At 44.6% G+C, this 13,180-nt stretch overlaps 1 protein-coding gene and 1 long non-coding RNA gene across 2 annotated transcripts in view; one reads left to right on the top strand and one right to left on the bottom strand.

The window, feature by feature from the left end:
• Positions 1-13,180, top strand: part of LOC115898305 — a 100,973-nt gene that overhangs the window by 12,524 nt on the left and 75,269 nt on the right. The gene's annotated exons all lie outside the window — the stretch shown is intronic.
• GIMAP1 (GTPase, IMAP family member 1) lies at positions 3,640-8,550 on the bottom strand. Its single transcript, XM_010379916.2, has 3 exons — positions 8,417-8,550; positions 6,023-6,071; positions 3,640-4,756 (listed from the first exon to the last, which is right to left on the bottom strand). Exons 2-3 carry the CDS (start codon positions 6,063-6,065, stop codon positions 3,879-3,881), a joined length of 921 nt encoding a protein of 306 aa, XP_010378218.2. The 5' UTR covers positions 6,066-6,071; positions 8,417-8,550; the 3' UTR covers positions 3,640-3,878.

Raw genomic sequence — 13,180 nt, 5'->3', positions numbered from 1 at the left:
TGGTGTGTGTGTGTGTGTGTGTGTGTGTGTGTGTGTGTTTGCATGCATGCAAGTGTGTGTGTTTAATTTTTGAGCAGTGGTATGCAGTTCTCTTCAGTGTTCACCATGATACATCCTGCTAGCTTGTAGTAGAAAAGATAGTCTAGGCGTCTTCAGATGTGTGAAATCAAGAGGATATGCACAATAAAACACCATTTTGAAATTTAAAAAATGTCCAAGTGCCTAAACTTAGTGGTATGTAAAGAGAATTATGAGGAGGGAAAGAAAATATAAAAATATGAAAAGAATTAGGCAAAGAATGTGATTGAAAGTATAAAAATAAGACTCAAATCAATAATTATAACAAAACATTCAGTATATGGAGTGATAACTGCTTAAAGAATTAAAGAGGAGGGGACAAATTTAGACGCATCTCAATAAAATATTTTATTGGTAGAATAAGCAAGAACCAAATCTAGTTGCCAAAGAATAGGCCAACAGTGCCACTGTTAGATTAAGAATCACGGGGGAAAAATGAGTGTTGAGCCATAGTCTAGCTATAGCTTCCCCAAGAATTTACAGGAATTCTCTTCTGGGGTACTGAATCCATAGGTGAATCTCTGGAAGGAGCACTGGTATCTGTTAGGGCTACTGTGCGGGCTGGAACTGAATATTCACTGTGTAAGAATATGTAAGAATGTACTCATTGCCTGAAATCTTTTGCTCTAAAAGTTAATCATGGCCAACACTAGCTTTCAGAAATAAGCCAGAAACAAGTCTTTTTTTGTAGAACAAAAGCTGATCCAGGTATCAGGGCATAGAAATATGAACAGACATGGCTCCAGTGGCACAATCGGTTAGCGCGCGGTACTTATAAGAAATATGAACAGAAACATCATCAGCACACAACCCATACATTTTTATCCTCGAAGAGATAAAAGGAGAGGAGAGGAAGGGGGACACAATTGAAATGGATATATATTCATATAATTTTTGAGGTATTGGACAATATTTTTACCCTATGTCTGGTCAAAATTAGCAAGCAAGTTTTTCTACAGGAGGCAGTGCTGTTTTATGCTGTAATTTAAATATAAAATTGATTTGTGCTATCAAATCACTCAAATTACATAACTGAGGCCTAACCTTGAGCTATGGGGGAAAAAGCATCCTTTAAGCCACAGACAAAAAAAAAAAAAAGACTTTACTGAAGGGAATGGTGAATGCCAACTGTTCTGTAGTAGGAGAAAAGGATAAAATAAGCTGAAAGGGGGTGGAAATACAGTAATTTGGGGGACCCTGTGCTTGAAGGGAAGTAAATTTCCTTAGGGCAGGAGAGTATCATTAATACATAGCAAGCTTGCATGAAATAATTTTCTGTTATCTAGGGTAGAAAATTTAGAAAATGGTCAAAAGCATGGTAGTTGGAAACCTAATATTAAAAAGGTACAGGAAAGTCAACTTTACAATTCATTTTCCAAACATTTGTTGATCCCACTTTATATGCCAGGCACTGGGTTGTATAATGGGGATACAAAGATGAAAAAAAAAAAAAAGATTATAATCAAAGTATCTGAAAAAGAAAACCACTAAAGAAATGTTATTGAATGTAAAGGAAAACTGTAACTTCTTTAATCATATATTATTCAGATTCAAAGATGATAGCACACTTTGAGATTCAGATTGGTAATGTATCTTTGATTACACTTTGCAAACGTATTTGACAATTAACCATATACTACTACTTTTTGTTACTGAGAGGAGGCAGGACTCGACTCCGGAGGTGGGGATTGGGCTCCAGACCACACTGAAGACGAGCTGAAAGGGAAGAGGTTTTATGGAGTCTCTCCATAAAACACACTCACCAGTGCTATGTCAGGTTACCGTTGCTAAGGCAACACCTGGAAGTTATGGCTCCTTTCCATGGCAACAATCCTATGACCTGGAAGTTATTGCCTTTTTTCTAGAAATTTTGGCATAATCCACCCCTTAATTTGCATATCATTGAAACTGGGTATAAATATGATTGCAGAACTGCTTCTGAGCTGCTACTCTGGGCACACTGCCTATGGGGCAGCCCTGCTCCACAAAGAGCAATACCTTTGTTGCTGCTGTTGTTCTCTACCACTTTGATAAAAGTTGTTCTCTACCACCACCAGCAGCACTGGCTCGTGCGCAAGTGGCTACCACGCTGTACCTTCCCTGCTGCCCCCTCTGATCGTCAAAGGAATCCCTCCCTGGCTCGAGGCCCTTGCAAGGGCCCAGGATGGCTGCTGAGGAAGCGAAAGGCAGGAATTAAACATGGGTTTTACTTGAGCCACGCTGCAGAAAGTCCAACTCCCTGCAACGTCACCAAGGCCCTCAGGACCCCTGACCATAGCCTGCCCGAAGCCCGCAGCCCACGTGGAACCTCCTGCAGTCCTTAGCTTGACCGGGCATTTGTGCGCATGCTTGCAGACCCCTCCTTCCCAATGTGTGCTGGGGAAGACCCTAGGGCGCCTGCGCATACTCCCTTCCTCCTCCTCTTCCCCTTGATTGGGGCTAATGTGAATACCTGCTTCCTGTGTCTCCATGACCTCACTAGAGGTTGGCTGATTTAAAGACAATGAGTTCCCTTAAAGGGTTCTCATTATGCTCAGAAGTAGAAATAAGGAAATACTATTGTTTGATTCGCACAACCAGTCAGCGTCACATTTTCTAATCACCGGGCATTCAAGAATCTTCCTGGACAGGCCCAACCCGAAAAACACCGGATGCTTTTGCCTCACAGTAATAGGATGGTCAGGTGTCTGCAGTCTCAGCCTATGCACCTGGCGCTCTGCCTCTTCTCCATAACCAGAGTGGAGCTGGAGATACAGACTCTGTGTGTGTGTGTGTGTGTGTGTGTGTGTGTGTGTGTGTGTGTGTGACAAAAATATGAATAACCATATAGGAGATATTACACGCTATTTTCCCAGTATCCTACTTTTGTTCTTTCTTTCTTTTCCCTCCCCTCCCCTCCCCTCCCCTTCCCTCCCCTTCCCTTCCCTTCTTTCAACAGATTCTTGCTCTGTCATCCAAGCTGGAGTGCAGTGGCACGATCTCGGCTCACTGCATCAAGCGATTCTCCCGCCTCAGCCTCCTGAGTGGCTGGGATTACAGGCGAGTGCTACCACGTCTGGCTAATTTTTGTATTTTTAGTAGAGATGAGGTTTCGCCATGTTGGTCACGCTGGTCTCGAACTCCTGACCTCAGGTGATCTACCCGCCTAGGCCTCCCAAAGTGTTGGGATTACAGGCGTGAGCCACCTCACCCGGCCCCTACTTCATTTTGGAATGCCACGAACCATAATATGTTCTAGAAAAGTGGAAACTGTTATTTTCTGCTCTGTAACAGTACAGTTACATTCATCTTTTTGGTAGTAAATCATTGTACTAATAAACTGATGGCTCAGAAGTAACATTAACATGTGTAATGCCCACATTTCTTTTATTGATGCTAACAGTCTACAAGAATGACAAAAGAACATATCTACTCATGTATATGAACTAGAAAATTATCAAGGCGGGGGCAGTCTAAACATTTTAAAAAGTTCAAAAATAAAGGCACTTCTTTCCCCCGTGCCACGCATTTGTCCCCACCAGAAGCTACTTGACATTAGACTACCAAAACTACCAAAGGAAGTTATTGTTAGAGAAATTTAAAACTCTGCATACACATCATTTAAAATGAGTTAAAAACTTAAAAAGTGGACTCTGACTCTTGGCAAAGTTGCAAAGATGATGCAGCATTCAAAGTTTTCTGTGTCATTAAAACTGTGCCTGAAACTACAGGATTCCTTCCGTTGGAATAAAGTTGTCCCTTCAGCTCCAAGAATTCAGCCTCTCTTGACCAAGTTGCCTTCAGTTTTAGGACCTGCAGTGTCAGTCAGGTCCGACCTCCGCAAAGACCGCCGACCAGCGCCTGTGGAGCAGCACGCAGAAGAGGAGCGCGCCGCCCAGCAGCAGGGCCAGGCCCAGCCTCCAGCTCCAGGGCGGCTTCGGCCACGCCCACAGTCCGGCCCGCAGCCAGACGCCCCAAGGCCTCCTCCGCATGCGGGCGGCCAAGCCCTCCGACACCCTCCGGAGCCGCTCCTCCGGGCCTGCCCAGCGCAGGAGATGCGCCATCTCGTACACCTCGTTGGAGTAGTGGGCGCCCTCGTGCTCCCGCACCAGGCCCTTCACCAGCCCCAGCAGCTGCTCCGCCTGGGCTTCCTGCTCCCGGCCGGTGGCCCGGTTGTCAAAGGCACAGACCCGGCCCCCGCACTCGGCCACCAGCTCGCGCAAGGCCCGGTTCTCTGTGCTGCGCACGTAATCTTGCAGGGAGCCCCCCGCCAGGTCCTCCTTCCTGGTGAAGACGATGACCGTCCATTTCAGGACGTCCTCCCCGAACATGTCCCTCACCTTCCTCACCGCTTGCTGGTCCTGGGCGGTGAAGCGGCCCAGCTGGGTCACCAGCAGCAGCGCGTGGGGCCCCGGGGCCGAGAGCAGGTAGCAGCGACCTCTCTCGTCACAGCCGGTGTCTGTCTTAGACACTTCGGAGCTGAAAATGTCCGGAGTGTCCACGACTTCCACGTGGCACTTGTTCCACCAGCGGCTGGCCGTGGTGCAGGCCCTGGTCACAGACGTGGCCCCCAGCCTGGAGAGGAACCGTTTCTGGCCTAGGATGCTGTTCCCAGTGGCGCTCTTTCCGGCCCCTGTTCTCCCAACAAGGATGAGCCTCAGCGTGGGCTGCTGCCGGGACCAAGTGTTCTCTTCTAAACCTGTGAGACCAAGTGTTATAATCTTACTTAGGTTTAACCAACTTTCCCTTGGGAACTGGAATCTTCTTGCCTTTAGCATAAGTGGTTAAGAATAGAGATTTGAGCCCGTAGGCGTTCATTTCCACCTTTTCCTTTTGTATTTAGGTTGTCTGCCTGCACCTGTAGATGCTCCAACTACAGCTGCTTATCATAGAAATGTTCCTTTATCGGCCGGGCGCGGTGGCTCAAGCCTGTAATCCCAGCACTTTGGGAGGCCGAGGCAGGTGGATCACGAGGTCAGGAGATCGAGACCCTCCTGGCTAACACGGTGAAACCCCGTCTCTACTAAAAATACAAAAAACTAGCCGGGCGAGGTGGCGGGCGCCTGTAGTCCCAGCTACTCGGAGGCTGAGGCGGGAGAATGGCGGGAACCCGGGAGGCGGAGCTTGCAGTGAGCCGAGATCGCGCCACTGCACTCCAGCCTGGGCGACACAGCGAGACTCCGTCTCAAAAAAAAAAAAAAAAGAAATGTTCCTTTATCAATCCAGCCCAATAGTTCTGACATTTCTGGTCAGCCACACACATGCAGACATATTTATTTAATATTTGAAAATTTCAATGCACTCTGAAATATTCTCCCAGAGACCATCCCCAGAGAAAGGCCGTGGGGGCAGTACTGCCTGGTAGGGAAGAGCTGTGTGGAGTTCCAGATACCTTGGTTTGAATCACAGCCGCAGCATGTGCTAGTTGTGTAACCTTGGGGAAGTTGCATAATCTAAGTATTAAGCCTCTTCGGCAAAAGTGGGAGTGGTAATAGAGGCCTGTTTCTCAGAGGCCTGTTGAGGGGGTGAGATAAGCCCTCTTTCCTTCTTCCCTCCTTCTATTCCTCTTTCTCTCCTTCCTCTCTTCTTTCTCTCTTAAACTGGCTGCCTAAAAAGAATATCTGTTTTAACCCTCCATCCTTGTTCTGTAAACATGCTACCTCGCAAGTCTTATGTTCACTGTAGTGCATGATTTGATCCCCTCTGCACTTCGTCTGTGGTGATCAGAGTAGGCTTATTATCCTTATTTTATACCGTGGAACCAAGGGAGCCGGCTAGTCAAAGAACTTAACTTCTCACAGCAGAGATCCAGCTAAAATGCAAATCTCAGGGTTGGTGCTGTCATCCCAGGGTTGAGACATCTCTGGAACTTATCTCTGTTCAGTCTTGAGGAAGCCCCATTCTCCTTATTATCCTAAGCTGAAGCCTAGCGGGGCACATATGAGGTGTAGAGATATGGTCTTACCATAGATATTTTCTTCATCTCTCGCCATCTTCCTTCCTCCCATGCTTACCTGGAAGAGTACCAAACACAATTTGTTAATTCATTTATTTATTCCTCAAATGGGCATAACCATCTACAGTGTGTCAGGCAAAGTCTGAAGAGCTGGTGACAGCACAGTGGAAAGACATGGTTTTTGCCTGCAAGGATCTAAAAGTCTAGGTGTATGTCTTGGCAGAAAGGCAGGTGGCTAGAGAGAAGACAGGTAAATTTCATCAAATATAATACATTGTGCTAATCCCTCTTTAAGTACGGATTATATCGGAACTTGAGAGAATGGCCTTGGAAGGGCCAACACCCTGCCCTTGAGTTGGTATGATGCTGTGAGAACATTGGGTGAGGCTGGATTTGTCTTTTCAGGAACTCCAAAAGCAAAAAGCAGAGGGTAAGTTATAATATTTACTCAATGCCAATGGGCTTCAGGTATTACTTTTTCCCCGGGTGATTCTATATCACTGACATAAGCTAGAGACATCAGGGGATTCAGCAGCTGGGGGAAGATTAGGTAAACCCTCAGAACCAGAAAATTTGCCCAGTGACTTAGGCACCCACCTTCAAGTGGCTGGCCTGGGAAAAAAGAAGAAAATTGGGATTTTTCTTTTGGAAATTGAACAGATCTCCCAAGTAGATCTGGAGGGCCCCGACTCTGTTTTCTTAAAATCAAATAGTTTTGTTTGTCTAGAGATGTCTAAATACGATGTCTGTGCCAGAGAGACTTGAACACTCCCCTTCAACTCCTGAATTTGTCTTCCCCTCCAAATCTGATTATGCTGAAATCTAACATTATGTAATATAGCTAAACACTCTGTGATCCAGTTTGCCTAATCACACAAGCTCCTGAACACAAATGCACTTCTCCCTGCATCTATGTCTCCAGCCTCATTCTCAGACAATTCCCCACTCAGTCAGCTACTTCACGATCAGCAGATTTCAGGGCCTTGCCAACCCACTCTGCTTCCTCTCCTAGGACTATTGATCCTCCCCGACCATCTGTCTGTGTCTCACCATCCATGTCAAACTCTTTGTGTCTTGCACCCTGGTCGCTCAGGTACCTGTGTTCTCTCCCATTGGCACCACACATGAAGGAAGGGCAGAGAGAGAGGCTGGCTAAGTAACTTGTCTTTGATCGAAGGACTTGGAGAACAGGTTTGCCTCATCCTCTATTAAATCTAGAGCTGTTTCTGTTTCTGCAGGAACTCTCCTGGCCCTCCCCAAAACCTTCAATAAGATTCACTCCATGGGCCTTATGTGATTAATTATTTTGCATGTAGAAATGAACAGACGATCATCAATGACATCAGAGCAGAAATGAAGAAACAGCTGCAAGATTCGGAGAAAATAATTTAGATAAAGCAAAATGTCCTTGTCAACTAAGAAAATGAGAATGTGTGCTGCAGGGAGTCCACAGAACTCTGGATAGTCCATTGGAATTTTCCATAGTTTGGAACAGGGGTTGAAATGATTTTAAATAGTTTTTCTTTTTTTGAGGAAAGTAAGACCCAGCTGAACTCTGAGGTGACAAATGGCCCTTAATCATTGAGGAATGTACACGTGTAGAATCCTATATTCCTAATACTTTAAGAGACCTCAAAGTTTATTGAGTTCTTTGCCACTCAAATGTGCTGTTTCTCAGAATTACGTGAATGTTCTGTAAAAATGTACGTCTCTTGGATCCATCCTCAGAGATTCTGATTCATGAATTAAATGTTTCTGATGTCCACAGCTCAGAACTTGGACATCAGTCATTTTTGCAACCCCCTTTATTGTACAGGTGGGAATTTAAGGTGTCCCGGTGACTGGAACAGGAGAAGCTTGAATTAAGGGAGCAGATGTTAAAGGGACCATGCAGGGAAAGGGGATGAAGACCAAGATACTAATCTCAGATGTCTCCTCAGGGGCCCCTTCTGTGGACAGTGAGGAGGAGAGTTCAAATGTACCCAGTCTTGTCACGTTGTGACTCACTCCAAGGTTAGATGGCTTACGGGGCCATGGAAGTATCTTTTGCCTTTGCTCAATAGGGAGCTTGAGGAATGTTTAATGCCTTTCAAACTGTGTTTTATTCCTGGAGGTGGTTCCAGCACACTCTTCTCTTACTTTATTAAGGGAAGTGGGAGGAGACAGGTTTCACTCCCCACCAAGAACGTTTGTGCTCCAGAGCTGGAGAAGATGATCCTAAAATTTCCTCTGAACTTTGCCTACTTAAAAACCTGGAAGCATGTCTTTGATTGTTCCAGAAATTGCTCGCCTGCATGATGCCTTGTAGCATGCAAGTGCTCAGGCAGTAAATACTCTAGGAATCATGTTCTTTCTGGTTCTCAGAGCACCCCCAGTCCCCGCCACTCCCAGGCTCAGGCTCACCTTTCCTGGTAACAGGCTCTGAAGTTGGCCACAAGAAGCCCCAACCTGCTGCTTTCCCTTCGGCTGTGAGTGCAGAAGGCTCTTTCCTCTCCGCACACAGAGGAAATCACTCAGACTTCAGAAATCAGGAAGCTCAGGGTGGGCCCCATGGTTACGATTTAAAGAGACAGAAACATTTCCCATTGAGTTGTGGGTTGGCAATACTTCTCCTACCGACTCTACTTTCTGCTGTGACTGAGGTTATATGTCTCCAGCAGGACCTCATGATATCAAATATCTTGCCATGCCCTAAGAAGGGAGGGATGTTTAGTCCCTGAGGCCTGACTGTACTTCTAAAATTGATTACTAAACTAACCTTCAGTTGCCTTTTGCCCTTTAGGGACGTTTCCCCATATAAAATAGGCCCAGAGAGTCTCCTGCCCCAGAACAAATAACATGATAGCTGTTCTCATCATCTGTCCATTAATTAGACATCCATGTGGTCAGTGCCAGCCCCAGATCCAGTCTGCCAGAAAAATCTGGAGGCAAAGTCTTATCATTCTCTGAGAGAGGAGGGCTTTCCCAGCTACTGAAGGACTTGAGGGTGAACTGGTATGTTGAGGATGAACACCTTTGCACTATCTTCAAATTAGCCTTACTAGGAGGCTTAGTCTAGTCATCTATGTTGGTATCACCAGTTCTGGTTATTCTATATTCTCTCAAGAGGATCATGAGGTCAGCAAAAAAGCGAATCATTGGGTGGTGAGAAGGTTACAGAAGAACGGGTTGCATATCTGATTAGGTCATTAGCCAGCTATAGGACCTCACCTAACTCAAACTTTCTGGAGTTGGCTTTCTGGAGGTCACTATATGGGGAAGACAATAACCCAAGTCTTACCCTACTGGATAGAATCTGCTTTTTAACCTTTTTCATGCCAGTCCACTTTTTTTCTGGTAGGGAAGAGACCCAACTTTTACTGTTTCCCATCTTTTTGGGTGCACAGCGTCTCCTGGATGTCTGACATGTCCACTGTTTCCATTCATCATTGCTGAAACAGGGAGCCTGTCATTCTCCCACTAGACCAGCAGGGCTGGGGCTATTGTGAGGCAAGTGGGGCATCTAGGGCACACGGCTTAAGGAGGCACTCACTCTCTGGTCACCCAAGTGCAGATCCTGTAGGTGGGTGACCCTGGGAGTGAATGTTTTCTTAAGAGTGAGGTGCCTAGGGCTTCTCACTAGCCTCATCCTAGCCCAAGCCATGTAGATCAGCTTTGAATAAGTTTTTGATACATGACGTGTACCTTTCATAAAGATGCTTTCAAAACCTCTTCGACAGCTCCTTGCCATTTATTGTTTCCATGCATGTGTATGATGTCTTACTTCAACCACTCATAACTCCCTGTCAGAGGGTTTATCTGACTACAAAAGTATGTATAGGTAGTGCATGCAGCAGCCTGAAGTTGTCAGAGCTGATAACCTAGGAGCATATTTCAATCACTGTCAGTTAGGGCTTATGGATAAACACCACAGCTTCCTTACTTATCAAGCTGTCCACCAAGTGAGACAGTCTGTGATGTACTGCATACAAATTGCTGAGTCCGCAGCAGGACTAAGACCCAGTTGTTTACAGTGGGAACATCCTTATCACCGTATACAGTGGTAATGTGCTCATTAATGCAACCTGCGTTGGCTACTATCCCTTCCTGTCTCACATTTCCACTTTCCTATTAGTGCTTTCTGAGACCTTCTTCCTATTGAAAAGTAACCGTTTCTGTCTTTATTTTCCTCTGCATTTCTGTTAGCTCTTGATTATGTCTCACTTTCTCTGGGCTTTGTTGCCTATTATTCATTGATATTTACTATCAGTTGTGGAAACCCAGGTGAAGCTCAAGACCCTGACTACACTTGAGTCTCAGAATTATATCTAGAACTCCTGCTTCCTTTTCTACCCTGTATTAACACTCCTTCGTCTCTTTCCAGTCTTTGCATGTTCATTGTTTTCTTCCCTATCCTTATAAATGCGGTAAAGAAGATGTATTCGTCCATCCTCACGCTGCTTTAAAGAAATATCAGAGATTGGGTAATTCATAAAGAAAAGAGGTTTAATTGGCTCACGGTTCCACAGGCTGTACAGGAAGCATGATGCTGGCATCTGCTTGGCTTCTGGGGAGGCCTCAGGAAACTTACAATCATGGCAGAAGGCAGAGGGGAGGCATACACATCACATGGCTGGAGTAGGAGCAAGAGAAAGCTGTGGAAGGAGCTGCATACTTAAATTTTTTATTTAATATACTTTAAGTTCTGGGATACATGTACAGAACATGCAGGTTTGTTACATAGGCATACATGTGCCATGGTGGTCTGCTGCACCCATCAACCTGTCATCCAGGTTTTAAGTCCCACATATATTAGGTATTTGTCCTAATGCTCTCCCTCCACTTGCCTTCCCACCCCTTGACAGGCCCCCATGTGTGAAGTTCCCCTCCCTGTGTCCATGTGTTCTCATTGTTCAACTCTCACTTATGAGTGAGAACATGCGGTGTTTGGTTTTCTGTTCCTGTGTTAGTTTGCTGAGAATGGTGGCTTCCAGCTTCATCCATGTCCCTAAACAAGACATGAACTCATCCTTTTTATGACTGCATAGTATTCCATGTTGTATATGGGCCACACTTTCTTTATCCAGTCTATCACTGATGGGCATTTGGGTTAGTTCCAAGTCTTTGCTATTGTGAACAGTGCCGCAATAAACATATATGTGCATGTGTCTTTATAGCACAATAATTTGTAATCCTATGGGTATATATCCAGTAATGGGATTGCTGGGTCAAATGGTATTTCTGGTTCTAGATCCTTGAGACATCACCACACTGTCTTCCACAATGTTTGAACTACTTTACACTCCCACCAACAGTGTAAAAGCATTCCTATTTCTCCACATCCTCTCCAGCATCTGTCGTTTCCTGACTTTTTAATGATTGGCACTCTAACTGGTGTGAGATGGTATCTCATTGTGGTTTTGATTTGCATTTCTCTAATGACCAGTGATGATGAGTTTTTTTTTTCATATGCTTGTCACATAAATATCTTCTTTTGAAAAGTGTCTGTTCATATCCTTCACAAAATTTTTGATGGTTTTTTTTTCTTGTAAATTTGTTTAAGTTCCTTATAGATTCTGGATATTAGACTTTGTCAGATGGATAGATTGCAAAAATTTTCTCCCATTCTGTAGGTTGTCTGTTCACTCTGATAATAGTTTCTTTTGCCGTGCAGAAGTTCTTTAGTTTAATTAGATCCCATTTGTCAGTTTTGGCTTTTGTTGCAATTGCTTTTGGTGTTTCAGTCATGAAGTCTTTATCCAGGCCTATGTCCTGAATGGTATTGCCTAGGTTTTCTTCTAGGGTTTTTATGGTTTTAGGTTTGACATTTAAGTCTTTAATCCATCTTGAGTTATTATTTCTTTTTTTTTTTTTTTGAGTCGGAGTCCCGCTCTGTCGCCCAGGCTGGAGTGCGGTGGCCGGATCTTGGCTCACTGCAAGCTCCGCCTCACGGGTTCACGCCATTCTCCTGCCTCAGCCTCCCGAGTAGCTGGGACTACAGGCGCCTGCCACCTTGCTCGGCTAGTTTTTTTTTTTTTTTGTATTTTTTAGTAGAGATGGGGTTTCACCGTGTTAGCCAGGATGGTCTCGATCTCCTGACCTCATGATCCGCCCGCCTCGGCCTCCCAAAGTGCTGGGATTACAGGCTTGAGCCACCGCGCCCAGCCCGTGAGTTATTTTTTGTATAAGGTGTAAGGAAGGGGTCCAGTTTCAGTTTTCTGCATATGGCTAGCCAGCTTTCCCAGCATCACTTGTTAGATAGGGAATCCTTTACCCCTTGCTTGTTTTGGTCAGGTTTGTTGAAGATCAGATAGTTGTATATGTATGGTGCTATTTCTGAGGCCTCTGTTTTGTTCCATTGGTTTATATATCTGTTTTGGTACCAGTACCTTGCTGTTTTGGTTACTATAGCCTTGTAGTATAGTTTGAAGTCAGTTGGCATGATGCCACCAGCTTTGATCTTGATCTTTTTGCTTAGGATTGTCTTGGCTATACAGACTCTTTTTTGGTTCTACATGAAATTTAAAGTACTTTTTTCTTGTTCTGTGAAGAAAGTCAATGGTAGCTTGATGGGAGTAGCATTGAATCTCTGAATTACTTTGTGCAGTATGGCCATTTTCACGATATTGATTCTTCCTATCCATAAGCATGGAATGTTTTTCCATTTATTTATATCCTCTCTTATTTCCTTGACCAGTGGTTTGTCTTTCTCCTTGAAGAGGTTGCTCACATCCTTTGTAAGTTGTGTTCCTAGATATTTAATATTCTTTGTAGCAATTGTGAATGGGCGTTCACTCATGATTTGGCTCTCTATTATTGGTGTATAGGAATGCTTGTGATTTCTGCACATTGATTTTGTATCCTGAGACTTTGCTCAAGTTACTTATGAGCTTAAGGAGTTTTGGGGCTGAGATAATGGGGTTTTCTAAATATACAATCATGTCATCTGCAAACAGAGACAGTCTGACTTCTTTGCTTCCTATTTGAATACCCTTTATTTCTTTCTCTTGCCTGATTGCCTTGGCCAGAACTTCCAGTACTATGTTGAATAGGAGTGGAGAGAGAGGGCATCCCTGTCTTATGCCAGTTTTCAAAGGGAGTGCTTCCAGCTTTTGCACAGTCAGTGTGATATTGGCTATGGGTTTGTCATAAATAACTCTTATTATTTTGAGATACATTCCATCAATA

The sequence above is a fragment of the Rhinopithecus roxellana genome, chromosome 6, assembly GCF_007565055.1.
Source record: "Rhinopithecus roxellana isolate Shanxi Qingling chromosome 6, ASM756505v1, whole genome shotgun sequence".
Taxonomy (NCBI): Eukaryota; Metazoa; Chordata; class Mammalia; order Primates; family Cercopithecidae; genus Rhinopithecus; species Rhinopithecus roxellana.
Note: the sequence above shows the minus strand (reverse complement) of the source record. Positions and strands in the feature narration are given on the sequence as shown.

Bases quoted from the DNA above. Each gene is read 5' to 3' on its own strand.
- GIMAP1 (XM_010379916.2), bottom strand. From the start codon at position 6,065: ATGGGAGGAAGGAAGATGGCGAGAGATGAAGAAAATATCTATG. The intron at 4,757-6,022 runs GTAAGACCATAT...TTGGTCTCACAG, and splicing joins AGATGAAGAAAATATCTATG to GTTTAGAAGAGAACACTTGG.